Consider the following 26,589-nt stretch of genomic DNA (forward strand, 5'->3'; position numbering starts at 1 on the left):
GGTCTTGATTCTTAAAGGTACCCTCAGCATGCTTTGGTGTTCCCACCTTAGATCCACAGATAAGCCGAGGTAATGTGTTGTTAAATGTCTCTCTTCCTTCCAGGGTTTGCAGGTCCTTGTTTCTTGAACTTTGTAGGAAAAGTATGTAGCAAATTGCATAATATTTTCAAAGGCTGTTACTCCACATCAGCTACTTGAAGGCTTAAGTTATTTATGTAATAGTTCCAACCCTGGCTGAATCTGGCAGTGTGTATATGGATTCTGGTTCCTGTCTAATTTAACTTGGGGCATTGAGATATTGAGCAAGCCCTCTTAAGGAAGTATTTGGCTCCACTCTGCCTTCACAAATTGATCATGTTATTAGCCAAGGTTTACTGCTGGCCTCCATAGTATAGAAAATGTGTTTCTTTAATGTATTCATCTCTTCAAGTTAAATCACAATGTATGCCAGATAAGTATTGGGTATGAATGGAATATTTTCCTTAAGGAAGAAGGATGATACTTATTTTCTTGGATATAGGGTTTCTCAAAGTAAGACAGCCTGGCCTTGAACTCTCAATCATCCTGTCTTATCCTCTTCAGTCAGGTGCTACCACACCTGGCTAGAATAGTTCCTAATTTTTAACCTTTCATTCCTTTTGATCTTTAATTTGCTAGTTGCAAAGAGTAAACTTAGGCTGCATAATCTGTTTTTGTTTATCTTTATTGTCTTTTGATGGTGGTGGTGGCACTGGGGTTTGAACCAGAGGCCTTGCGCTAGCCAGGAAGGTTCTGTTGTTATTGCTCCAATGACAGTTTTGTGATTATCTGCCTTCCTACCTTTAGTTTCCCATACATGGAACTTTTTAATTGTGTGAACAAGTTGAAAAAGTATTCTTTGGCAGTTGATGTCTTTAAAATTTGCATAAGGCTGAGTGAAGACTAACCTAATATGCCAAATGATTAGAAGGCAAAGGTCAGAGAGAGACAAATTGTGGCAGCTTTGGATGATTGTATACACATTGTCCAGCAGACACAGAGTGTTTGCCAGCCAAGTTACATTATATACATGAGCAGCTGCTAGAAGGGCAGATATAGGCTGGTCATGATGGCACACCTCTGTTATCCAACTTCTCAGGAGGTAGAGCTAGGAGAATCATTGTCTGAAGCCATCCTATAATAAATTGATAAAGCAAAAAAGGCCTGGAGGCATGATTCAGGTGTAGAGAGTCTCCTTGAAAGGGGATTAGCATCTGAAGCCCTGAGTTCAAACCCCAGTACTGAAGAAAAAAAAAAGATATATATATTATTGCTTGAATTCTTTTATTAGCATCATTGTGAGGCAAAATAAGATATAAGATTAAGCCAGGTATGGTGCTTCCCACCTGTAATCACAGCACTTGGGAGACTAGGAGGCCTAGTGTGGGGTGGGGTTGGGAGGGGAGGGGAGAAAGGGGTGGATTTAAGTATTAAAAAAACTTTTTTTTTCCTTGAGATGAATTTCCAGAAGATAATTTAAGAGCATGAACTTGCAATAGGCAGAGTTTCTGAAAAACTAACGGTGAAGGAAAAGCTTGAGGAGGTGAGCTGCATTTAGTGAACTCCTGCTCAGGTTGTTTGCAGAAGTCACAGACCCTCTCCCCAGGCTGCCCACACTCCTGGGTGTGATGGCCACTAGCCTGCACACAGTCTCTTTCCTCATGGCCAGGGACAGGAGGTGGTTATGGCGTAGAGGAATCCTGACAGAGTGCATGAGTGCTGCCGCTGGCCTTCTTGATCCTCTGGAGAGCTCCAGTGCCCCCTTGGGAACAAGCTCGTGCTAACTCACTGGCCACGGGTGACACCCTAAGCCTTGCCAGCCAGGAGCACCCATGTGTGCCAACACTGAGCCACAGCGGACCCCTCCCCACCCCGCCTCTCAGCTGCAAGCCCCTAGCCCAGAGGCCACACTGCAAAGCCGTGGCCTACCGTGGGTCAGATGTTGTGTGTCACTGTGTTGTATAGTAGTTTGATGCACAGTGATAGTTAAGATACTTGCAGTATTTATTGTCATTGAAGGACTTGGCCCAGCGCCCATTAAGGAACAGTGTATATTATTAAGAAAAGAAATGAGGTGCCAGTAGCTCATGCCTGTAATCCTAGCTACTCCGGAGGCTGAGATCTGAGGATCTTGGTTCCATGTCAGCCTAGGCAGGAACCTCCATGAGACTCTTCTTTCCAATTAACCACTAGAAAGCCAGAGGTGGAGCTATGGCTCAAAGTGGTAGAGTGCTAGCCTTGAGCAAAATAGCTCAGAAAACAATATCCTGGCCCTGAGTTCAAGCCCCACGACTGTAAAAGAAAAAGCTGGACAGTCTGCTATGTTCCTCCATCAGTGTGCCTTCCTGTAAGACTTGGCTGTGGCTGCCAGGAGCCTGAGGCGGGGAGGGATGGGGAGGCGGGGCCAGGGAAGGGGGCGCTTGAAACACACTTGAAGTACACTGTGGTGGGTGGTGTCTGTGCAGGTGTCATCCCATGGAAAGCAGGGGGGATGCACCTCCTGAGACCCACCAAGGGGCCTGGTGGCAAGGACATGATGGGCAGATATTAGGACAGAAGTGACAAATGCCACCGGTCAACGTCATTTTTATAACAGTATTTCAACTTGACTGTATTTAGAAATGCTTTTGTGAGCCGGGCGCTCACAAAAGCTGGCTGAGATCTGAGGATCGCGGTTCAAAGCCAGCCCGGGCAGGAAAGACCGTGAGACTCCTATCTCCAATAAACCACCAGAAAAGCGGAAGTGGCGCTATAGCTCAAGTGGTAGAGCGCTCGCCTTGAGCTGAAGAGCTGAGGGACAGTGCCCAGGCCCAGAGTTCAAGCCCCACGACCAACAAAAAAAAAAAAAAAAAAAAAAAGAAATGCTTTTGTGAGTTGGCGTTCCAGGTAGTTGAGTACTGCTTGACTCACTCAGAGTGGACTTGTAGTGTGGCTGGTGCCCTGTAACCCCACAAGGAGACCTAACAAGGCTCGGGTGGCAAGCAGGGGCATTAAACCCATGACTTGAGTTTTTGTCAGGAAGCTCTCACTGCCGGGTGCTGGTGGCTCACACCTGTCATCCTAGTGACTCAGAAGGCCAAGATCTGAGGGTTGCAGTTCGAAGCCAGCAGAAAAGTCTGTGAGACTCTTATCTCTAATAAACCACCCGGAAAAAGCTGAAGTGGCTGTATGGCTCAAATGGTAGAATACTAGCCTTGAGCACAAAGAGGTTCAGGGACAGCGCCCAAACCCTGAGTTCAAGCCCCAGGACTGGCAAAAGAAGAAGGAGAAGGAGAAGAGGAGGAGGAGGAGGAGGAGGGAGGATGGAGGAGGAAAAAGAGGAAAAGAAAAAGAAGAAAAAGAAGCTTTCCCTCTTCAAACTGCCTCAGAGATTATCTCCTGACTTCCTACCACTGTTTATCCCCAGTGTCCTAAATTAACTTTAGTAGAGTTCCATCTTGCTCATAGATGAACTTCTAAAAAAGATGAGTCTGTGTGTAGGCCGAAGTTACCCTTAAATTGCTCATATTAGGGGGTATGTAAAGGTTTTTGGGTATAGCCTGGTGCATGTGTTTTAGGAATGTTTAGTACTAGAAGCCTTCATTTATTCCCCAGGAAAAAACAGGAAGAGAGAGGCCAGGACTAGAGAGGCTGTGGCCTTTGAGCCTTTCTCTCTGCCTGTGCAAGTGACCACCCCTGCTGTTTGCCCTGGACAAGCTGCTCGGTTTCACTGTTGGTCTTCTGCAGCCTTGGCTGTGGGGCTGCCTGCGCCAGCCCAGCTCAGGGCCTGGCGTCTCCTCCACTCAATCCTGACTGCTGCCGTGTAGCTAGCTGGTAGCTGTTGCTGCCGAATCTAAAACCTTGCTTCATATTCAGAGTTCTTTGGAAAGCTATACCTGCTTCCTCCCTCCCCAACCTGTCATTTTACTTCTATGGTCTCACAGAACTCTCACTTCAGTGCTCTGGGGCATGCATTGGTCAGGTCTTGTTCTTTGTTCCCTCAAATGGTGTCGGGAAAGTACATGATGGGTGGGAAAGTCCTGCATGGACTCATTTGGTCTGTGGTCCTGCAGATGCCTTTCCTGGGTTTTAGCTAACAGATCTCCTGTCACTCTCAGAGTACTGGAGAAATTCTTTACTGAAGTTATTTTCCTTCTGAATCTGTTTTCTTCCCATTCCCATTTGTAAATTATGCTCCAGAGCATTGCAGGAGTTTTGTCGGGGTGGTGGAGATACCCAGATACCCGAGAGCACACTGCCACACAGGCACCTGGGCACCTGGGCTGGGCGTGGAGGAGGGGAGGGGTGGGGCTGGCAGAGCCCTCCTGGGAGGACAGCTACAGCTTTGCTGGCTGCCAGCTGCTGTGTGGGTCAGCTGTCCCACTGTCTTCTTCACCGGGCCTGAAGACAGAAGGTAACAAAGCAAAGCGAAAGGAGCTTTGATTGTTTAGACTGCTCTGAGCTTACAGGAAAAGTCCAGCTGCTTCCAGCCATTTGATTGACGTTGCTTACTGGAAGCCTTGTTCTTTCTATTCTGCCCAGGGGGTGACATTGAACAGAAAACTATTGTGAAAATAAGGTTCAAAGTCTGTAAAAATAACTGTGTAAAGTCAGTGACACTTAAAAAAGCAGGGTTTTTTTTGTTTTTGTTTTTGGTCAGTCGTGGGGCTTGAACTCTGGGCCTGGGCGCTGTCCCTCAGCTCTTCAGCTCAAGGCGAGCGCTCTACCACTTACGCTACAGTGCCACTAAAAAGCAGTTTTTCTACCTCTTTGTGAGCAGTTCTAATTCTCTGTGTTAGCAATACCAAGCTGCTCACTGCAGACATTCGGAAGGCTGATTCTAAATTCTAGTTTAAGGCATAAATCCATTTTTTTGTGCATTAAAGTTTTCAGTATAGACCACTTATCAATGTGCTCCCATTAATAGCAGCGTTGCTTTCAAAGTAGGGCGCTCTAACTCCAGACCAACTCTTCAGTGCAGCTGGGAGATAATTTCCAGTTCTGAAAGTACATCAGACCTTGAGAATCAAAAATAGCCACGCACTCATGCACAAAATGTGGCTTTGTAGCTGGGCGCTGGTGGCTCACGCCTGTAATCCTAGCTACTCAGGAGGCTGAGATCTGAGGATCGCGGTTCAAAGCCAGCCCGGGCAGGAGACACCGTGAGACTCCTATCTCAAATAAACCACCAGAAAACCGGAAGTGGTGCTGTAGCTCAAGTGGTAGAGCGCTCGCCTTGAGCTGAAGAGCTGAGGGACAGCGCCCAGGCCCAGAGTTCAAGCCCCACGACCGACAAAAAAAAAAAAAATGTGGCTTTGTGCTTGAAAAGGACTCAGGGTCAACACTCGAGACTGTGGTCCCTTTTTTATATTTGCTTTTTGAATGGGCTGGATAACCTGGGAACTTTTTGAAATTAAGCGACAGGGATGCAGCTCTGTTCAGCTTCCAGACAGGAGTGTGATTTGCTGTGTGGCCTCGTGCTTAACTCCTCCCCTGCACCCTTCCCTCTCATCTCTGCCCCTCCCTGTATCCACCCCCTCCCTCCAGTCCCTGGCGAGTCTCTGTACAACTCTTGTGTTGGTGTGGCTGCAGGCGGGCTATCCTCCCTCACATTTCTCCTTATCTCTCCAGCTCTCTACTGCAGCTGGGGTTATGCCTCCCTAGGCACTGAATTTTCTAATCTTTTGCTCCATCTAGAGTTCTGCTGTCTGTGTTGGGTTTTTTGGAAGAATTTCCATGATGATCACATTTACTTCTAAGTTTCCCATTTGTTCTGTTCTATCTCCCGTTTCCTTGTTCGGGTTCATTTCTTTTTGTTTTTACTCATGACAGCTTTTTTACACATGGTTCCTTCACTTGTCCCTGGTATGAAGTGCAGTCCTCCTTAAGTCCCTGACACAGCGGCTTCCTGGTGCGGTTGATCTGCCACTCTTCTTGTCTAGAGCTGGCCCCCTCTGTGCTTGGAACACTGCTTCCCTTGCAGGCCATTTTGGTTCTAGGAAGCCTTTCTTTTTCGTTCTTCTCATTCTGGTTTGGAGTCTAGCTGTGCTCCATGCTTTTCTCTGGATGTAACTGACCAGTGTCATTTGTTTAGAGTGGAGGGTGTGCACAGCACATCAGTGTGACTTGGCTTGCTGTCTCCACCAAACGTTCCCTTCACAGCCTTGTGGAGGGCGTCCCTGCTCCCATTCCTGCCCTCATCCCCTGGTTTGTGGGGGAAGTTAACTTGTTTTGGTCATGTAGTTTTCCCTGTGTGGGTAGTTGTTGTTAGTGATTTGTAACTCCATTTCTTTAAGCTGTGTCCCAGGCCCTGTTGGAGATACCCAGCAGCTTCTAGAGCTCTGGCCAGTGGCAGCGCTGGCTCACCCGACTGCCTTTATATGCCAACCATTGGCCCTTGTCTTCCTTCTCCCTGCCATCTCTGCCAGCCACCCTGTGGGTCTTCCAGTATTCGTGACTTAGCATCTGTTTTTACTCAGTACATAGACCCATTTTAATTTCTAAATCAAAATTGGCTTGGTATGGATCAGCTTAATTTTGTGCCTTTTATTTATTATTTAAAACAAATGACCGGGTGCCCATGGTTTACACCTGTTGTAATTCTCACTGCTTTGAGAGGCTAAGATCAGGAAGCTTTTGGGCACTAGCTAGCTCCGGCAGAGTCCACGATTCCCCTTCCTCAGTGGAAGAAGATGGGCATGGCACATACTTGCCATTCCAACAACTGCGAGAAGCCTAGACTCGGTGGATCTCAGTTTAGGTGCCAGTCTGGACAAAGAGCAAGACTTGCTGGCACTGGTGGCTCACACCTGTAATCCTAGCTACCCAGGAGGCTTGAGATCTGAGGATCACAGTTCAAAGCCAGCCTGGGCAGGAAAGTCCATGAGACTCTTATCTCCAGTTAACCACCAGAAAACCAAAAGTGGCGCTGTGGCTCAAATGGTAGAGTGCTTGCTTTGAGCTGAAGAGCTAAGAGACAGTGCCCAGGCTTAGAGTTCAACCCCCATGACTGACATCCCCCCCCCCAAAAAAAGAACAAGACTCCATCTCAACATACCAGTGCGGAGAAGCACTGGAAGTGAGGCTCAGTGGTGGAGCTCTTGCCAAGCTCGTGAAAGGCTCCGAATTCAAACCCCAATTCCCCCCCAAACAAACAAACACTTAAAACTGTGTTAATTATACAGAGTATACGTAAACTAAAAACATTTCCCTACGGTGTGTCCTGTGGTGCTGAGGATCAAATCCTGAGCCATGCAGCTGTCATTTAAAGACATCCTCAGTTCTTTCCTAAGGTGTTTGTAGTAAATTATGTTGGCCCACTAATTTGTGGATGTAAAGAATACATCTTGCTTTTCATTTGCAAGACAGCTGACCTCTAGTCAGTTGTGTAGTTCTTAGAGTTTACTCTGCTATAATGAGATGTTGTGTGCTCCGTGATAATGAGATTCATGAGTAACGAAGCTTATTCAGCACATGTCACTTTGAGGTCTGGTGTGTAGAACGTGGGGCGAGTCCCCATTTCTGTTTGTGTCCTCTTTCAGGCTTGCTGTGGCATGCCCCTCTGCTAGCTTACCTGCTTTCTTTAAGTTGCTGCTCTGTTCTATTTCCGCATTTCCCTGCAGGCGGCTCTGCCTCCCCGTTTCCTAAGTAACTCCGTGAGCCAACCCCCTTAGCTACCCTTTGGGGAGGGGCCTTGGGGCGGAGCAGTAGGTGCCAAATGCCGCTGGAGGACCCTTCCTGTGCACACCCCTACCCGAGCTGCTCAAAAGTAGCCCTCTACCTTTACATTGGTATTTTTCCTTCTGATTGCTAGTGTTAGTTTTTCTTTTTTATTCAGTTTTAATGTTTGGTTGGCGTTTAGGGTTTTGTCTTATTTCACTGGGTAGCCCAGGCTGGCCCCAGGATCCTCCCACTTCAGCCTCTAGAATGGGTGTAAATACCACATCTGCTACCTTTTCTGCTTTGTGGGCTCAGGTTTTAGTAATTATTTCAGTGTTCTGTTGTTAGGAGGCTGTATAGGCAACTGCAGAAGCAAAACAGAAATTCCAAGATATTTTATTTTGTAATAGTAGGAATAGCATCCATCTGGCATTGTCTCTGCCCTCCCTTCCCAGGAGCTTAGCACTGCCCTGAGCATGTTCATGAGCGGCCGAAGACACTGCCCGGAGTAGCGCTGAGCCTTCCGTTCACTCAGCCAGCAGTTACTGAGTGCCTGCTGCAGCCCTGGGCTGTGACCCAGTGCCTGATGATCTGACTGCTGTCTGCTGACGGGAATCTCCTCTGCTCCTTATGCACACTGTTTACACAGATGGCCACCTAGTTGTGGAAGTGGAGAGAAGCACAGTAGAGCTGGTAATGATGTTTTGGTTAGTGAAATAAAAACATGAGACAGTTTCAAGAGAACTATGATCTCAGATCCAGGGGTGGTGGTACATGTCTATAACCTGAGCATTTGGGAGGCAGAAGCAGGAGTTCGAAGCCAGCCTGAGCTTTAGAGCAAGACCCTGTCTCAAAAGCCACAAAAGAAAAGAAAAATGCCCGCTTTGACCCATGTTTGACTTTCTGCCTAATTGGACTTGGGAGATGTAAGTAAATACAAAAGCTAATTCATGAGGCTCAAATGCACTCCCTGGGAGGCATTCTTCAGGTCTTGGGCCTTTGCAGGTTTTCTTGCCTCTCAAGATCCCTAGCCCAAGAGATGCTTTGTTTAAACTTGATCAAGTGTTGATGACTCTTTCTAGCCTAGGTAAATCATAACTTTGGAAAAACTTGCCTTTTCTTCTCTCCTGAAAATCAGAAGACAGCTGATTTGGATCTCTTAGGGTGTCTGATGCCTATATAAATATACAACGGAACTGGATCCATTTACCTGTGAGTGCCAGGCTTGTTGTTTGCCAGGGGTTGTATTATTAGTCTATCACGTTTCTGAAATCTACACCAAGAAGAGCAAGTAGGCTCTTGAAGGGGCCAGGGAACAGAGGAAGCAAAGAATATGCTATTGATTGTTAGCCGGTTTAATTTCCTATGCAAGGTTTCTGACTGGGCATATCCCTCGTGGCATGCTTCTGGCTCTTGTTTGTGGGGGCACTTCTGGACCCCGTTTCCATGGCAGGTTATTATATCTTTCTGGCTCTGAATTGTCTCATCAGTTCAAGGCCTTTATTTTACTGTTTTCTCTATAGGAAGTTCATACACTGGGTAGATGAGAAGTGTTGTTTCATCCTTGATCAGCTTAACAGCACAATGGTCTAGTTGGTTTTTCTTTTTTTGGGGGGTTGGGTGGGGGTGGTGCTGGAGATTGAACCTAGGATGATGTACTTGCATCTTTGATACTGTCCTGGAATCTAAAAATTTGATTTGCTATAAATGTGTAAACTTTTGTGGTATAGAATGGCATTTTCTCTCTTCTAATTCCGTTAGTGACCTTGACCTATATAGGTGCTGCCAGCCCTCAGAGTGAGAGAGAGAGAGAGAGAGAGAGAGAGAGAGAGAGAGAGAGAGAGAGAGAGAGAGAGAGAGTGTGTGTGTGTGTGTGTGTGTGTGTGTGTGTGTGTGTACGTGTACACGTGTTGGAGGGTTGCTAGTCAAGGACTCTGCCATATATCATCTTGGGACTGCTAATCCTGACATCATGATCACTGCCCTCAGGGCATGCCTGCTTCCTACCATCGCTAGGGATTCACCCCTTCTCTCCACCTCTGCCATGTTTCGGCACCAGCTTCTCACTGCATCCTCTACACCACATACCCTGCATGCAGCAGCCGAGAAGGGCTCCTGGCTGAGCCCTGAAACCCTCATACCATACCAAAGCCAAATGCTGAGGATTGTTTCTGTCCCCTCACAGCGCTCTCTCCACCCCTTCTGCCCCACTCCAGCCGCAGTGGCGCTGTTGCTGTCCCTCAGGCACACCAGACGCTCTTCTGCCTGGCACACTCCCCAGATGTCCCTGCTTTCCTTCTGGCCTCCTGTAGGTCTCCACTCCAATGCCACTTGACTGCGAGCGAGGCCTCTTGTGGCCAGCCTGCTTAGAATAATCTGCTCTTTCCTGTCATTCTCTGTTTTGTAGTTTAGTACCACTTGACACATGATTGGCTTTGTCTTTTTCCTTTAGAGAAGCTAAATTCCATGAAGGAAAGTATTTTTCCCTGTTCGTTATAGCCAGCCCCCAAATCCAGAACAGTGCTTGGCACAGAGTCTGAAGTGGAAGTTTTGCTTAGTGACTAACAGTAAATTATGGAGCTATTAGAGGTATCACCTGAGTAGTAGACGGAAAGGACTTAAGGTGAGCCCCTGACTAACTTCCTGCCTGGCAGACTCCTGGGTTTGGGAGGCAGACATGGGAACTCAAAGAGGCTGAAATGGCTACAGCGTGCCCAGCATACCTTCACCAGTGAGCGCTCTGCACAGAGAACACTTCCGAAGGCTCCAAAGGGAACACCTTTTTGGCAGTGAACTCCTTAGAGTGAGGCTCCTTGAACCTGGGTAAAGATCAGCTAATGGAAGCAGCCCAACTGCCAGCGTCCACCCAAGTTCACAGAAACCATGAGAAAAACACCTTGGGGATAATTGGACCAGGCAGTGGAAATGGCCAGCATGCTGACATGTGTGGGAGTCTTAGCCAGAGAAGACCCAGACAAGAGAAGCAAACCTATAAGTGACAAACAAGGATCTTACAGCACCAGTGTAAATAACTTGGGATGTGTGAAGGACAGTAAGACCCAATGAGAAGTAAGTGGAAGATAACCAGAAGTTCCCCAGAAGAAAAAAACATGACCCAAAAGGAAAATTGCACTTCTGGGATCATTAGCAGGTCAGGCACTACGGAAGAAAGCACTCCTGGAACTTGAAGACCCACAAGGAGGAAAAGAATGTGGACAAGGCTAAAGCAGGCCAAATTGGTGGAATTTGAGTTCCCTCCAAAATGTTGGAGGAGTGCTGTCTAGATCTTCAGAGAAAACTAAAACTGCTGATTCACCCATTTCCATAAACTAAGCAAATTAGAATGAAAAACCATCAGGTACATCATCACCAAATATTTATGGTCCACACATACTAGCATTTAAGGAAGACATTTGCCAGAGTAGATTTAAAAACATAACCTAACTATATGCTGACTACAAGAATTGTGCTTTAAAAATAAGGATATGGCTGGGTGCTATAATCCTAGCTAGTCAGGAGGTTGAGATCTGAGTTTCACAGTTTGATGCCAGCTTGGGCAGGAAAGTCTATGAGACTCTTCTCCAAATAGCTACCAGAAAAGTTTGAAATAGAGCTGTGGCTCAAATGGTAGAGTACTAGATTTGAGGGGGGAAAAAAAAAGCTCAGGGACAGCACCCTGGTCTTAAGTTCAAGCCCCAGGACTGGTGCACATGCGCGCGCGCACACGTGCGCGCACACACATACATACACAAAGATAGGTAGACAAAGGTAAAGGGATAAAGTTACACCATACAGAGACTGATCAAGAGAAAGCTGGGATGGGAGGGGGTGTGTGGCTAACATGGTAGAGCCCTTGTTTAGAAGCACAGGGCTCTTGAGTCCTGAGTTAAGTGTTCATGCCACAAGAAATACACATATTGTAGTTTTATGTTTATTTTAAAATTTTGTATATTTATATATTAGTCTCAGTGGCATTATTATTATAATAATTATTATTATTACTTGAGTACCAGGGCTCAAACGCAAGGCCTGAGTACTGTTTTATAATTTTTCTGCTCAAAGCTAGTGCTTTCCCACTTGAACCACAGCTCCACTTCCAGCTTTTTGGTGGACTCTGGGCTTTTCCCACTGTAGTTTACAGTTGTGCTGCTTTCTCAGGCCAACTGAGTCATCTGATTTCCAGCTTCCAGAACTGTTTCCATTGCCCTCTTCTGCTCTCCCCGGGGGCCAGTTTGCCTGGCTGCCTGCCTTCTTTTCTTCCTTCCTTCTTTTCTTCCTTCTTTCTTTTCTCCTTTTCTTCCTTCTTTCTTTTCTCCCTTTTTTCCTTCCTTTTTTCCTTCCTTTTTTCCTTCCTTTTTTCCTTCCTTTTTTCCTTCCTTTTTTCCTTTTTTCCTTCCTTCCTTCCTTCCTTCCTTCCTTCCTTCCTTCCTTCCTTCCTTCCTTCCTTCCTTCCCTCCTTCCTTCCTTCCTCTTCCATTTTTGTGCCAGTACTGCCACTTGAACTCAAGGCCTGGGTGCTGTCTCTTAGTTTTTTCCTGCTCAAGGCTAGCTCTAACACTTGAACAACAGCTCCACCTCTGGCTTTTTGGTGGTAAATTGGAGATAAGAGTCTCATGGATGTTCCTGTTTAGGCTGGTTCTGGCTTTGAACCATGATCCTCAGACCTTAGTCTCCTGATTAGCTAAGATTACAGGTATGGAGCCACCAACACTTGGCTTGGCTTTTTTGATGGTCATGGGGCTTGAACTCTGGGTCTGGGCACTGTCCCTGAGCTCTTCAGCTCAAGGCTAGAGCACCACTTTGAGCCACAGCGCCACTTCTGGTTTTCTGGCAGTTAATTGGAGATAAGAGTCTCACAGACTTTCCTGCCTGGGCTGGCTTTGAACCGTGATCCTCAGATCTCAGCCTCGAGTAGGTAGGATGACAGGCTTGAGCCACCAGTGCCCAGCTTCTCTTTCTTTTTTAATCATATAAAGCTTAGGCTGTCACCAGGTGTTGGAGGAACTGCTTCGTGGTGGTGGTGTGTGTGCGTGTTGTTGCGTGTGCTTGTCATGTGGCACTGACAGAACAGCCTGAGGTCGGTGCTGTGGGGGAGCAGTGCTGCAGGAGCACGCCCAACTCAGCCGCCCGGCCTCCCCGCCTCCCGGCCTCCCGGCCTCCCCGCCTCCCGGCCTCCCCGCCTCCCAGCCTCCCGGCCTCCCCGCCTCCCGGCCTCCCCGCCTCCCGGCCTCCCGGCCTCCCCGCCTCCCGGCCTCCCGGCCTCCCCGCCTCCCGGCCTCCCCGCCTCCCGGCCTCCCGGCCTCCCGGCCGCCTCCCGGCCTCCCCGCCTCCCGGCCTCCCCGCCTCCCGGCCTCCCGGCCTCCCCGCCTCCCGGCCTCCCCGCCTCCCGGCCTCCCGGCCTCCCGGCCTCCCCGCCTCCCGGCCTCCCCGCCTCCCGGCCTCCCCGCCTCCCGGCCTCCCCGCCTCCCGGCCTCCCGGCCTCCCCGCCTCCCCGCCTCCCCGCCTCCCGGCCTCCCCGCCTCCCGGCCTCCCCGCCTCCCGGCCTCCCGGCCTCCCCGCCTCCCCGCCTCCCCGCCTCCCGGCCTCCCCGCCTCCCGGCCTCCCCGCCTCCCGGCCTCCCGGCCTCCCCGCCTCCCGGCCTCCCGGCCTCCCCGCCTCCCGGCCTCCCGGCCTCCCCGCCTCCCGGCCTCCCGGCCTCCCCGCCTCCCGGCCTCCCCGCCTCCCGGCCTCCCGGCCTCCCGGCCGCCTCCCGGCCTCCCCGCCTCCCGGCCTCCCCGCCTCCCCGCCTCCCGGCCTCCCCGCCTCCCGGCCTCCCGGCCTCCCGGCCTCCCCGCCTCCCGGCCTCCCCGCCTCCCGGCCTCCCCGCCTCCCGGCCTCCCCGCCTCCCGGCCTCCCGGCCTCCCCGCCTCCCCGCCTCCCCGCCTCCCGGCCTCCCCGCCTCCCGGCCTCCCCGCCTCCCGGCCTCCCGGCCTCCCCGCCTCCCCGCCTCCCCGCCTCCCGGCCTCCCCGCCTCCCGGCCTCCCCGCCTCCCGGCCTCCCGGCCTCCCCGCCTCCCGGCCTCCCGGCCTCCCCGCCTCCCGGCCTCCCGGCCTCCCCGCCTCCCGGCCTCCCGGCCTCCCCGCCTCCCGGCCTCCCCGCCTCCCGGCCTCCCGGCCTCCCCGCCTCCCGGCCTCCCGGCCTCCCCGCCTCCCGGCCTCCCGGCCTCCCGGCCTCCCCGCCTCCCGGCCTCCCGGCCTCCCCGGCCTCCCGGCCTCCCGGCCTCCCCGGCCTCCCGGCCTCCCGGCCTCCCGGCCTCCTGCATCGGGAGGCGGCGGGGCTTCTGCTGCTGATCCAGGGGCGGTGGCTTGATTTGCCTTCTCCCAATGGTTGTTGGCATCAGTGTCCCTGTACAGAAGGTTCCCGTTGGAACTCCCAGCCCTGGCATTCTAGGCTCAAGATCTGGCCTGCCCACCCATGTCCTCCAGCCGTCTGTCGTCCTCCCACACCTCCCACTGTTCTTGGCATCCTGTGGGGCTCTGCAGCCCCCGTGGCTTTGTTGTTCTGGTGCTCCTGCCCCCTTCTTCCTACTGGTAGTTTTCAGCCCCCCACCACATCCCGCTGAGTCTGTGACCAGTCCCTTCTGCTTTCCTCCCGAGACCACCTGTGTGCCTCGACGAACGCCTTGCTCTTTCCTTCCCGCCCCGCCGGCCAGGCCGATTTGGTGTCTGTAGCTCTCTGTGCCTCGCACAGGGCGGGAGTCTGTGACGTGTCTGGATGAGTTCTTGGTGCCAGAGATTTCAAAAGAGAACGCTTTATCCTTTTTTGTAGGACATCCGTCATGAAGCCAGTGACTTCCCGTGCAGAGTGGCGAAGCTTCCCAAGAACAAAAACCGGAACCGGTACCGGGACGTGAGCCCCTGTGAGTACCCGCGCTCGCAGCCCCTTCCTCAGCCCGGGCCTTGCCCGGCCTCCTTCGGCCCGCGGGCCAGACTCTCGTGGAGATTAGTCACTGCTGTCACACGTCAGAAGGGCACTGGCCACTTAGAGTAATGGTTCATTTCTCCACCACTCTGGAAGGGGGAAGGTTTCAGTTTCTGGAAAATTCTGCGAAGTTGAAAGCACTTGTGTTTAGCTTGGGCTGTTGTGTGATGAGTCATTCTCCCACAGCTGAAGCGGAGTGCGGGGCCGCGTACACAGCCTTTCCGCGGTGACTCAGCATCAGAATTGTGCCGAACGTGGCGGGCGCCCACTGCCCCCCACTCCTGCCGGTTCTCTTCCCCACCCTTCATTCTCACAGCTGTCTTCCCAGAGATTGGTTCTCTGCCAGTGCCTTGAAAAGAAGAAACTGGACAGGTTAGGGTTTGTGGGAAGCGGGGAACTCAGGGCTGAGTTCGGGGCTGGACATCGCCAGGCCTGGTAGGCCTCAGAGGCCTGGCAGACCCCTGCAGGACCTGTAGGCATTGTCCGTCTGCAAGGGCTCGCGGCCGCTGATGCCTCTCAGACAGTCGCTTCCGTTCCTGGGAACGCTGAGGAATGGGCCTGGAATTGGTGCCGAGTTTGTGCCTCTCAGCCTGGTGCCTGGTGCACCTCAGCCCTGCCCCTTAGCACTGCATCACTGCGGCGCATTATGCCCCTTTCTAATTGGCAGTAAAGCAAGTCGCACTCAGCCTGTCACAAGCTGCTTAGCCTGGGGTCTCACTCAGGTGTGAGTGGCGGTGAATATGGCCACCGGGCCATCTTCAGTACACTGCCAGGGCCTCGGGGACACTGGCTCATGCCCGGCACCCGGTGCTCTTGCTCTGGCACTCTAGGCTGCGGCCTCTCCCTTGCCCATTGTTTAAAATAGCAGCAGCTCTGCTGTGGAGTTCTGTCCTGGCAGCTGGCGAGTGTGACAGGACAGCCACTGTTCACCCTTTCCACACTCAGGAGTGGGTGAGGGCACAGCAGTGTTCCCTCGCCATGTTTAACTCCTTTCTCTCACCCGTTCCCCCGCCGCCCGTGCTCTCCAGTAGAAAAGTGACTTGCTGTGGGGGCTGTGGCAGAGCAGGAAGGACACCTGGGTTGGCGGTGGCCTCCTGCCCAGCTCTCGGGGCTGGGGGTGACCCTAACAGCGCTGGCCCTCGTCTTCCACAGAGCAGGGCTCTGCGCAGCCGCCGCTCCCTCCGAGCATGCCTCCCCTACCCGCAGGGCTTTCCCAGGCTCGTCCAGGGCCACCTGACCTGCTCAACACACAGGATTGGCCACCCCACATCTCCTGAGTGTCTCCCTTTCCGCTAACCTCTGTGATGATGAAGGCTGTTCTACACTGAAGCTCTGCTTCCTGGGATCTTTAGAACAGAAGCCACATATAGCCCAGTAACTAACGTCTCCTTTTCCTGTGGCTCTCATGCAAGATGCTGCGTAAAGGAGTCACTGAATCCCACGTCCCCTGGACTGGGCCAGAAATAGAAGGAACCGCCTGCTCTTGCCACCCAGTAGGACAAGAAAATGGCTCTGGGTGACACTGCTTGAGGCAAAGTAATGATTTAACAGGGGTGTGGGGGAGAGTTAGGGGGTGGGTATTTGGGTTTTAGTTTTTTTGTTGTTGTTCTTTAGTAACCTGGGGCAGAACTTCTAAACTTATATGCCTTCAGTGTTTTGGGCTTGGGGCTGTTTCATTTTCCAGTTAAAATCTTTTAAATGTCTTTTGTTCTTTGGGGTTTTGTTTTGATTTGTGGGTATATGCCTCTCCTGGGCTTGAACTCAAGGCCTGAGTGTGGTCCTTGAGCTTTTGTGCTCAAGGCTAGCATTCTACCACTCGAGCCACAGCTCCACTTCTTGCTTTTTTGGTGTTGAATAGAGATAAGAGTCTCACAGGCTTTCCAGCCTGGGCCAGTTTCGAACCATGATCCTCAGATCTCACCCTCCTGAGTGGCAAGGATTACAGGCATGAGCCACTGGCACCTGGCTTGTTCATTTGTTGTTTTTTGTTAGTCATGGGGCTTTAACTCTGGGCTTGGGCACTGTCCCTCAGCTCTTCAGCTCAAAGAGAGCGCTATGCGGCTGGGAAGGTGGCTCAGCGGTTGAGCGCTTGCCTTGCATGCATGAGGCCCTGGGTTCGATTCCTCAGCACCACATAAGCAAAAAGAAAAAAAAGAAAAGAGAGCACTATGTCTTGAGCCACAGCGCCACTTCCAGTTTTCTAGTGGTTTATTGGAGGTAAGAGTCTCACCAACTTTTCTGCCCGGGTTGACTTTGAATGGTGATCCTCAGATCTCAGCCTCCTGAGTAGCTAGGATTACAGATGTGAGCCACCAGCACCCGGCTCATTTGGGTTTTTTGGGGTTTTTTTTGTTTTTTTTTGTTTTTTTTTTGAGGCAGGGTCTTACTCTATGGTTCAGGCTGCCCTGGAATTCTAAAGCTTCAGCCTTATCTTCTCAGGTGCTGGGATTATAAACATACACCATTGTGCTTGTCTCCTCTCCAATTGTTTTGATAATGAGATATGAAAGGTTTAGCGTCATCCAAGTTCATTATACTTGAACTTCAAAAATTTCAAAAGCTTGTTTAAAGGACTTCAAGTTGAGCCAGGCGCCGGTAGCTCACGCCTGTCATCCTAGCTACTCAGGAGGCTGAAATCTGAGAATCACAGTTCAAAGCCAGCCCGAGCAGGAAACTCCGTGAGACTTTTATCTCCAACTAACCATCAGAATACCAGAAGTGGCACTATGGCTCAAGTGGTAGAGCACTCACCTTGAGCTGAAGAGCTCAGGGACAGTGCCAGGTCTTCAAGTTGTGACTGTGCCGTGTGGACACTGACCCTCCAGCACTAACCTGAGTCTGCTTTGCCTTTCAGTTGACCACAGTCGGATCAGGCTTCATCAGGAAGATAATGACTACATCAATGCCAGCTTGATCACCATGGAGGAAGCCCAGAGGAGTTACATTCTCACCCAGGTATGCCAACGGCCCGAGCTATGTCTTCAATGGCAACCTGAATTTCAGGATGCTGCTGCCCACGCCTTTAGAGTGTGGTTTTTCATGTGCCAGAAAGTGCCACAGAAAGCAGGAAAACCTTCTTCGAGACACTCAGTTTGGTGGCACTGGCACTGTTTCTGGGGCATGTGAAATGGGTTGTTGGGAAAGGAAGCATAAGAAAACCTGGACGATGGGCTGGGAAGGTGGCTCAGTGGTAGAGCGCTTGCCTTGCATGCATGAGGCCCTGGGTTCGATTCCTCAGCACCACATAGGCAAAAAGAAAAAAGCCGGAAGTGGCGCTGTGGCTCAAGTGGTAGAGTGCTAGCCTTGAGCTGAAGAGCTGAGGGACAGCGCCCAGGCCCAGAGTTCAGGCTCCACGACCGGACCCCCCCCCCAAAAAAAAAAAAAAAAAAGAAAACCTGGACAAAATTGCCAGTGGTCTGTTGGCCAGGACAGCAGAGCCAGGGCCAGAGGACGGCCCGCACCTGTTGGGGATTCGAGGTTTGCCCTCCAGCACTCCTGTGGCTGATGGACAGGTCAGCAGAGGCTGGACATCTCTGGAAGGAAGCCAGTCAGTATTGCCCTGAGCTCATTCCGTGCTCACTAGAGTACAGGAACGCGCAGGGAGTCACTCGTGTGCCGGTGGCTCTCGGCACCTCTGGGAAAGGCCATGGAAGTGGCTTGTCTCAGAGAGCCCACGACACTTGGAGGGGGAGGACGGAAGGTTTCCTTTTCCTCCGTTCTCTCCAGTCTTCACCTGTGCCCAGAGTTCGCCGTCACCTTTCTCTTTGGTCACCATGTGGTTTCCCGTCTCCCCCAGCCTCTCAGTGCCTACCTGGCTTGATCCCAGGTGGTGGCCAAGTGCACCCTGTGAGCCCCACACCACTTTGGGCTTCTCCACCGTGGCCCAGATCAGCCTGGAGGCTCCCATGGGTGGCACTGCGTTGGGTCTGTGGGGCAGAGGAGCGTTGGTGTGGGGTGCGGGCTGTGCTGGGCTGGCCTCCAGGGCCTCACTGCTGGGGTTGATACGGAAGGAACCTCCCGAGGGTGGATCTTTGTAGGAACCCCAAGTTCCTACTGACTTCTTTCAGCTATTCGACTTTGGTTTTTAATGCCAAAGGCAACAGCATGGAGAAATTCCCATGGAAGCTCTCGTGGCTCTTCCTCACCCCCTCGCTCTTCCTACTCAGCCCTCTTCTTCCTCCTACCACCTCATTACTTGGAACCTGTGGCATCGGGTCCATTTTCTAAAGTGGGGGCTGCTAGGCTGGGACTCTGTTCCTTCGGATCTCCCATGTCTCAGACCCATCTAACTAGGGTGGTGTGCAGAGAGCTGCAGTGTGGAGGGCCAGCCAGTGGAGTTGGGCAAAGGCCCGGTGGCCAGCCAGGTGCTGAGGACTATTCCTTGCCAGGAGCTGCCCTCCTGTTAGCCGAGGACAGGTCAGGCACGTGGTGGCTCAGGCTGGAGCGCACCTGTTGGGTGAGGAGGAGAGCATGCTCAGAGGAGAGCATGAGGCTGCCGAGGGCTGTGTGGGGTGGGATCTGGAGATCGGGGGCCCTTGAACAAGAGGCACAGTGACAGCCACACTCCTCCCAGGCAGTGCTGATAGCTCAGGTCAGCGCCAGGCTCTGGCTTCAGAGCACCCACCACTAGGTGGTGTGCTCGCTGCAAGCACCCTGAGACCAGGGCACCAAGCCCCAGGACAGCCTGTGAACCACGTCTCTTAGATCCCTTGTCTCGGGGCGAAGGCTGCAATCGAACTCGTGGGTGCCTGGGAGAACGGTGCTGGCTGTCCTCCTGGACCATGCCTGCCCTTCTCAAGGTGGACGTAGCTCGTTTTCACGCAGTGGTGTCCTCATCAGACGTGGTCTTCGAGGCTGGTCTCTGTCCACACTGCCTGTCACCTATACTTGGTGGTTCTGTCCCACGTTCTACCTGTCCTCAGCTAAGAGTGGGTGGAGCCCCTCAGTGGCTGGCACAGGCTGGGAGGCAGCATCTTCCGTATGTGGTGAAAGGGACCTTTGCTGCGTGCCAGAAGGTCAGATGGCTTGACAGCGGCTGCCCACTGCGCAGAATGGGGTGGGTCCTGTGCCAGCTCAGCCACCACTTGCGGCATGAGTCGGTGAGCACTAGGGAAACTGGCATCCACTCACCACCCATGTCTCCCACGTCACGGGGCATCTTGTGTTTGCAGGGCCCTCTGCCGAACACGTGTGGGCACTTCTGGGAGATGGTGTGGGAGCAGAAGAGCAGGGGCGTGGTCATGCTGAACCGCGTGATGGAGAAAGGGTCGGTAAGTCTGCTGGGCCGTCCGTGTGCCCATCCAGAAGCCACCATCGCACCCGACCTTCCTCCTCTTCCTCGCTTTATCTTCCCTGTGCGGGATAGCTTTGGTTTTAAAAATGGAATGAAGCAGAACATAGATAGACTTGTTATAAACAAGTAGATTATGTGAAAAAGGGAGAGAAAAATAGACTTGGTCTTGGCCCTAGCCAGGCCTCCCGGAAGTCAGCTGTCTCTTCCTCACCTGCGCTTCTCACCACAGCCCCCGTGTCATGGACTTGGGCATCGTTGCTCTGCAGAACCTTCTGGTTGTCCCACCCAAGGCCGACCATGAGGAGCCGCAGGTTGGCTGTGGTACTTTCCCCAGGGAGCCACGGCTGCTTGGATCTGTTGCCATTTATCGTGAGAGGTAGCAGCGTCCTAGTCTGCCTTCCTCTGTGTGTGAGTGGGTGCGAGGGCCATGTGTGCTGTGGGACCCACGTTTTCAACTCTGCATCAACATTGTCACCCACAGAAGGGCTGGCAGTGTCCCCGCTCATCTCCCAGCAAACTGTCCCCACAGCCTGTGGGAAAGCCTTCCTGCAGCTTCCATAAATGTGTGGGGCTCCCCGTTCCCTCTTGTACACAGGGCAGGATGCACACTAACCATTACCTTGCCGGGCCTTGCACTTCCCAGAAGCCAGCTCTGTAGACAGGGTCAGCCAAATGCCCTGATCTTCACTGGCTTGCTCTTTAAGTTGACTCTGGACCTGTTGGCTAGGCTGGTGCTGTTGTCCAGGTGGGAGTGAGCTAGGGAGCTTAGCTTGACCTGGAGCGCGACCCAGGCTTCTTACCCTTACACTTAGACCTACACAGACACAGATGGGAGCCTGGGCCCACATTCCCTCTTGGACTCTTCTCTTGGTTCCCTGAGTTGGTTGGTTATTGGGAGAGTTCTCTGTCAGAGAGCTACGGGGCAACTCCTGTGGGCTCTTCTTTAGATGCTCTGGCTGTTTGGAAAGCTCCCAGGATGTGCTAGCATCTGTCTTAGTGGCAGAAACAACTGCTGGGGACCAGGCAACATTGGCTGTGCCAACCAAACAAGGCCCTGGTTAGGTCCCAGGGAAGCTGGGCTCTTTGCAGTGGGGAACTGAAAGTGGTGATCTCCTGCCCTTTCTTTCTTACATTTTCTGTGTTTAAAACAAAAATTCCTATAGGCAGCGACAGAGCAGAGCTTGTTCCTATAGATACCTAGTTACACACTAGTTGATGGATGTACACGTGGTCTGGTTGTCCCTGGGTCACGGAAGGTGGTCAGACTTCTTTACACTTCTAGAAGTTAGTGCTCCCTGGGGAGGGCTTGAATAGCTCATCTGCCCTTTTTTGGTAGTAGCGGGATTTGAACACAGGATCTCAATACTTGCTAGGCAGACAGGTTTTCTATCACTTGAGCCATGCCCCTTGTTAGGGAAAATCTTTTTTCATGTGTGCCATTCCTAGAGCTTGAACTCAGGGCCTAGATGCTTTTGTGCTCAAGGTTAGTACTCTAACAACTTGATCCACAGCTCTGCTTCAGGATTTGTATTGGTGGTTAATTGGAGATCAGCGTCTCATGGACTTTACTACCTAGGCTGGCTTTGAACCTTGATCCTCAGATCTCAGCCTCCTGGGTAGCTAGGATTATAGGTGGGAGCCATTGGAGCCTGGCTTGGGGAGAACCTTAAATCTCTTTGGTCTCCTCTGTCGGGGCATGCTGTCAGTCCCTCTCCCTCCGACTCCAGCAGCGCTTCCTGGCCACCACCATCTTTGTCTGGATAGCCATCTATGAGCAGAGGAAAGCATGCCCCCAAATTGGAGTTCACTGTCCCTGTTTAAACTTCAAATGAACCAAATCTTTGGGTTTGTTTGTTTCAAAGAAAATCTTAATGATCACCATTAAATCGAGATAATCAAGTAGATTCTGAACTTATTAAAAACCTACCACAGATATGTTTTGAGAAGTTAAACTAAACCAGGATGGGAGGGTGAGCCTGCTCCTCCCAGCCACCTCTGAGCAGGTCAGAGTTCCCGGCATCCTTTGCCGGCATCCCTCAGCCTTTGTGAAGGCTCCCTCAGGCCATCCAGCCCCTTCTCCCTTGCCTGTGGGCTTCCTTGGGGGTAAAGCTCAGTCGGCTTGGCAGTGAAGGAGGAGGCCACATGAGCCTCTGGCCAGGGGCAAACCCTGTGCCATGTAGCTGGCAGGCTAGGCCAGGTGGAAGGTCTGACCTCTGTCTGTTGCAGCAGACAGGACGGGGGACTGCGGCCTCAGTTCATGCAGTGCTCACCACTGTCTCAGCACAACAGTTTCTTGCCCAGTAACCAAACTTCTTTCCTCTTCTAGTTAAAATGTGCCCAGTACTGGCCGCAGAAGGAAGAAAAAGAGATGATCTTTGATGACACGAATTTGAAATTGACATTGATCTCTGAAGACATCAAGTCATACTACACGGTCCGCCAGTTAGAGTTGGAAAACCTGACAGTGAGTGCGGTGGGTCCTTCCCTGCCCTGGGGCCTGGGGTGTTACCTGTTGCAACAATCCTGCCCAAGAGAAGGGAGGTCTGGGCACTGAGCCTGAGAACACCTGTTCTCACCTGGAAATGATCCTCTTCCCCCCACCCCTCCCCATGCATGGGGGAACCGAACAGGCCTTCCTGGCCTGTGGTCCAGGGTCTCCACCTGAAGATGCGCTGTCTCCCCACGGTCTCCAGTGTCCTGGGGTTATTTGCTGTGTGGACATTTGTGACACATTAGTGACAGTGAAGAGACAGGGCCTGTGCCCACCCATGGCACCACAGGAGGCACAGGGGCCACCGCCGGAGCCAGGCTTTCACCTGCAGTGTCTCCATTTCCTCTTCTGTCAGCCTGGGGCTCACAGGGGCTCAGAGTCCACACGGGGAGAGGCAGCGGGAGCAGTCCAGAAACCTGTCTGTGGGAATGTGGGGGTGCCGGGGCTGCTGCACCCTGCCAGGCGGTGCTGCATGGCCTTAGCAGGGCCCACAGAGGCCTGGCAGGAAGGGGACAGCCAGGATGAGCCCTTTTTTTCTGGTCCTGGGCTTGAACTCTGGGCCTGTGCACTATCCCTACCATGTGAGCCACAGCACCACTTCTGGCTTTTTCTGAGTAGTTTACTGGAGATTAGTTTCCTGCCCAGACTGGCATCGAACAGTGATCCTCAGATCTCAGCCTCCTGAATACCTGGGATTTACAGGTGTGAGCACCCAGCATCCAGCGGGAAGGAGCCTTTCCAGCTAGCTGACTGCCCACTGCCTGCTGGGGGAAACGGCACGAGATCATTGTGGCTAGGCAAAGCAAACACCAGAAGCTCTGAGAGGTTTTTGTTGGTTGTTTTTTTGTGTGTTTGTTTTGTCAGTTGTGGGGCTTGAACTCTGGGTTTGGGTGCTGTCCCTGTGCTCTTCAGTTCAAGGCGAGCACTCTACCACTTAAGCCACAGCGCCACTTCCAGTTTTCTGGTGGTTAGTTGGAGATAAGAGTCTCACAGACTTTGCTGCCCTGGCTGGCTTTTTGTTTTGTTGTTTTGTTTGCCAGTCCTGGCGCTTGAACTCAGGCTGGCCACTGTCCCTGAACTTCTTTTGCTCAAAGCTAGTACTCTACCACTCGAGCCACAGCACCACTTCTGGCTTTTTCTGTATATGTGGTGCTAGGAATTGAACCCAGGACTTCATACATCTAGGCAAGCACTCTACCATTTAGCCACATTCCCAGCCCATTGTTGGTTGCTTCTAAGACAGGTCTGACTGTGCAGCTCACACTGGCCTAGTACTCACAGTGTTACTGCCTTAGCCTGAACAAGTGCTGGGATTAAAATGTGTACCCCCACACCTGGCCACTTGTAGGGGTCTGATTGCCCCAGTAACTTAGTCATTAAAGGTCTTTCTCAGCTATGATGACTACTGATGCTTGGGCCTCGCAGAGGCTTTGTGAATGAGGCCAGGCTCAGGAGGCTGCAAGGGCTCTTTCAGGTCTTGAAAGAAGACTGGAGTTTGTCCTTTCTTCATTTCCAGTCTTTAAAATCTGTTTCCAGTACTTTCTTCCCTGCCCCCCAGGAAAATAGTCACAGCATTCTCCCTTGTCTTCCCAGTTCTGTGGAGTCCTTTTGTAGTAAGAAGAGAGGGACTGCCTCTCCACGCTGCAGATGAGGTCTCTGCGCGAAGCTGGGCATGTCCAACAGGCCCGGGTTAGCGATTCTTCTGTGAGATGGGCGGTGCCTGGGCCCAGCACCGTGGCAGGCACTTGGTAGACAGAGGGGCAGGTGGTTTGTAAGCAGGCCGGTGGCTTACAGCACAGCATTTGGGCTGCACTGCAGGGAGGACAGGGCAGGCCCGGGGCTCCGTCCTCCCAGCACCTTGGGGCCTTGCTCTCCATGTGTACCATATGGGTTTCTGGGAAGGTGGAGGAGGGGGCAGAGTGGACGCAGCACTCTGCACTTAGGACAGAGGTCCCGCACCTCTGCCTGGGCTCCCGCAGCCGCGGCTCGCTGGAAACCGCAAGCGCGGTGTGGGCCCTGGAGGCCGGCAGTGTCGCCAGGGCCTGCTGTCGCCATGCCTCCTGTGTGCTGAGCTCCACGTGCAGCCCCACTGCAGAGATGGCTTTCCCGTGAGAAGTCCCAGTGGTCTTGGAGCCTGAGTGACCAAGGCCAGTGCCCCAGTGCAGTCCCTTCCTTCCTCTGGGGATCCTGTGGGTGGCACTGAGGGTCATCATGACCCGCGAGGCGCTGCGTGTGAGAGATGGAGAGCGCGTGGGGCCACCAGGAGGTCGAGACAGAAGCAGCTGCAGATTCACGTCGGGCACTTGCCTGGCACCTGGCGCAGCCTGTGCCTGGGTGTGGGGAGTGTGAGCCCGCAGTCACCCGGCGGGGCCCCACGCGTACAGGCCTGTGTGGGGAAGCAGTGGCCTGCGCAGATGGTTCTCGTCCCTCATTCGTATTTTTCTCTTCCAGACGCGAGAGACTCGAGAGATCTTACATTTCCACTACACCACGTGGCCTGACTTTGGAGTCCCCGAATCGCCAGCATCCTTCCTGAACTTTCTTTTCAAAGTCCGGGAGTCGGGGTCTCTGAACCCCGAGCACGGCCCGGTGGTGGTGCACTGCAGTGCTGGCATCGGCAGGTCGGGAACCTTCTGCCTGGCCGACACGTGCCTCTTGCTGGTGAGTGGGGGAGGGGTGGGCGTGCAGCGGCCCCACCCTGCAGCCAGGCTGCTCCTCAGGAGACACGCGGCCTTGACCTTGCTGCCCTGCCCCCCATCCGCCTTAGGCCTGGCACCGTCCCTGGGTTAACGGGGATCCATAGTCACAGCCCCCTTGCTCTGGTTCGCAGCCCCCCAGCCCCGGGTGCCGAGGGGCCAGTTTGGCTGCGTCTCTTAGGTTTCCAGGCTTCCTGCCTGCAGCACTGGTTTCCCTGGGTGGTAAGTCTCTGCTGGAGAGTTGCGCCAGCTGAACACATCCACTCTCTGCATCCAGATGGACAAAAGGAAGGAGCCATCCTCAGTGGACATCAAGCAAGTGCTGCTGGAAATGAGGAAGTTCCGGATGGGCCTGATCCAGACGGCCGACCAGCTGCGCTTCTCCTACCTGGCCGTGATCGAAGGCGCCAAGTTCATCATGGGAGACGCCTCGGTGCAGGTTTGCGCCGCCCTGCTTCAGTCCGCTGCACCGATTCTCAGGGTGGTGTGGTGGAATCCCAGGCGGGCTGGCTAGGCAAGCGTCTGGCCACTGAGCCCTACGTCCATGCTGGTCAGTACTGTCCACTCATGGCCTTGCCCTTCTCTTCCCAGGATCAGTGGAAGGAGCTCTCCCACGAGGACCTGGACCCCCCGCCCGAGCACGTGCCCCCACCCCCCCGGCCCCCTAAACGAATCCTGGAACCACACAATGGGAAATGCAAGGAGTTCTTTGCTACCCAGCAGTGGGTAAAGGGTGAGATGGAGGAGGACAGGCCCAGCAAGGAAGAAGCCAGCACCCTCTTAAACGCCCCCTACAGCTTGGACAGGTAATGCACGAGGGGCTCCTTGAGGCAAAGGGAAATGATGTTCCATTCCAGAAACACGCTGGCACTGAGAAACTATGGCACAGCCTCCCTTGGCAAGTGGCGCTCCCAACCTGGTGGGTTCTATCGCCACCTTGTGGCGATGGCTGGAATCGGGCTCAGCCTGGCTGCCTGCCATGACAATGCCCATCCACAGTCTTCCTGACGGCGTACTTCAGTCCCCACAGGAAACTTTTCATGCACTCCTGATTAAATTTCATTTTGCTTCCTGGCACTAATTGAGTGCCCATTGATGCCCCATGATCTATGGTGTAGACCATGGTATTGGGAAAGGCGAGCTCGGGGTGCTCTGTAGGAGTGGCGGTGGTCAGGGAAGGCAGCCACGGGAGGTGGCTGGTGCGTCGTGGGTAGCAGCGAGCCCTGTCCCGGGCCCTCCGTTCTGGAGGGCAGTTCTCAGGCTGTGAGCAGAAGCCAGGGAGGTAGCGGAGTGCCCGTGGCAGCCTTCGTAGGTCAGAAACGTGAGACAGCTGGGTGTTTGCTGCACTGAGAGCCAGGCGCACGCCGTGCCCACCAGTGCCTCGACCGGACTGGTCCTCATGGCAGCCAACCACCCAGGCTCCTGGGGGCCTGCGTGGCATAGGTACTGCCCGAGGTACCGTCGCGACCTGTTGTTCCCAGCATTCTTCGATG

General features: G+C 53.0%; 1 protein-coding gene across 2 annotated transcripts in view; it reads left to right on the plus strand.

Moving 5' to 3' along the window:
* Ptpn1 (protein tyrosine phosphatase non-receptor type 1) overlaps positions 1-26,589 on the plus strand; it is a 49,855-nt gene that overhangs the window by 20,585 nt on the left and 2,681 nt on the right. The window contains exons 2-8 of one of the 2 annotated variants that reach the window (XM_069990000.1): positions 14,464-14,554; positions 17,471-17,571; positions 19,788-19,886; positions 22,236-22,382; positions 24,852-25,061; positions 25,374-25,535; positions 25,688-25,902. In XM_069990000.1, the coding sequence (XP_069846101.1) occupies positions 14,464-14,554; positions 17,471-17,571; positions 19,788-19,886; positions 22,236-22,382; positions 24,852-25,061; positions 25,374-25,535; positions 25,688-25,902 (1,025 nt within the window). The remainder of the gene's footprint in view (positions 1-14,463; positions 14,555-17,470; positions 17,572-19,787; positions 19,887-22,235; positions 22,383-24,851; positions 25,062-25,373; positions 25,536-25,687; positions 25,903-26,589) is intronic. The other variant, XM_069990001.1, reaches the window with a different exon arrangement.

This window comes from Dipodomys merriami, unplaced genomic scaffold (assembly GCF_024711535.1).
Source record: "Dipodomys merriami isolate MVZ:Mamm:240054 unplaced genomic scaffold, mDipMer1.0.p SCAF_39, whole genome shotgun sequence".
Taxonomy (NCBI): Eukaryota; Metazoa; Chordata; class Mammalia; order Rodentia; family Heteromyidae; genus Dipodomys; species Dipodomys merriami.